General features: G+C 59.2%; 1 protein-coding gene across 1 annotated transcript in view; it reads right to left on the bottom strand.

Annotated features, from left to right (window-relative positions):
- The window catches only part of LOC103780590, a 6265-nt gene that overhangs the window by 1288 nt on the left and 4658 nt on the right, over positions 1 to 319 (bottom strand). Inside the window, exon 10 of the mRNA XM_008948278.1 lies at positions 70 to 142. Coding sequence (XP_008946526.1) covers positions 70 to 142 — 73 coding nt within the window. The remainder of the gene's footprint in view (positions 1 to 69; positions 143 to 319) is intronic.

Genomic DNA, 319 nt, shown 5'->3' on the forward strand with positions numbered 1-319 from the left:
TCGTCTCCCGCTTTCCCGTTTGACCCAGTAGCTGCCTGGGGAGGGGTGCAGGGACGGGAGCAGCCTTACCAGGGTAGGTGGCAGGGATGTCCCTGGGATGGAGCCGGTGACAGAGCTAAGAAGACGGAATCTCCAGCAAGGACTGCAGGAAAAGCAACAGGAATGGGTGAGGCAGCAGGAGCTGGGAGTGAAGGTGGGGGGGGTGACTGCACCAGGGGCGGGACGCTGCTGACATCCGGCTTCGGGGAAAAAAGCTTCTGGGAAAGGAAGCAGAAAGTGAAACCAACATTAATCAAACAGGCTTGACTCGGGGGCCAAC

Source organism: Merops nubicus, unplaced genomic scaffold (genome assembly GCF_000691845.1).
Source record: "Merops nubicus isolate BGI_N331 unplaced genomic scaffold, ASM69184v1 scaffold30009, whole genome shotgun sequence".
In the NCBI taxonomy this organism is placed as follows: domain Eukaryota; kingdom Metazoa; phylum Chordata; class Aves; order Coraciiformes; family Meropidae; genus Merops; species Merops nubicus.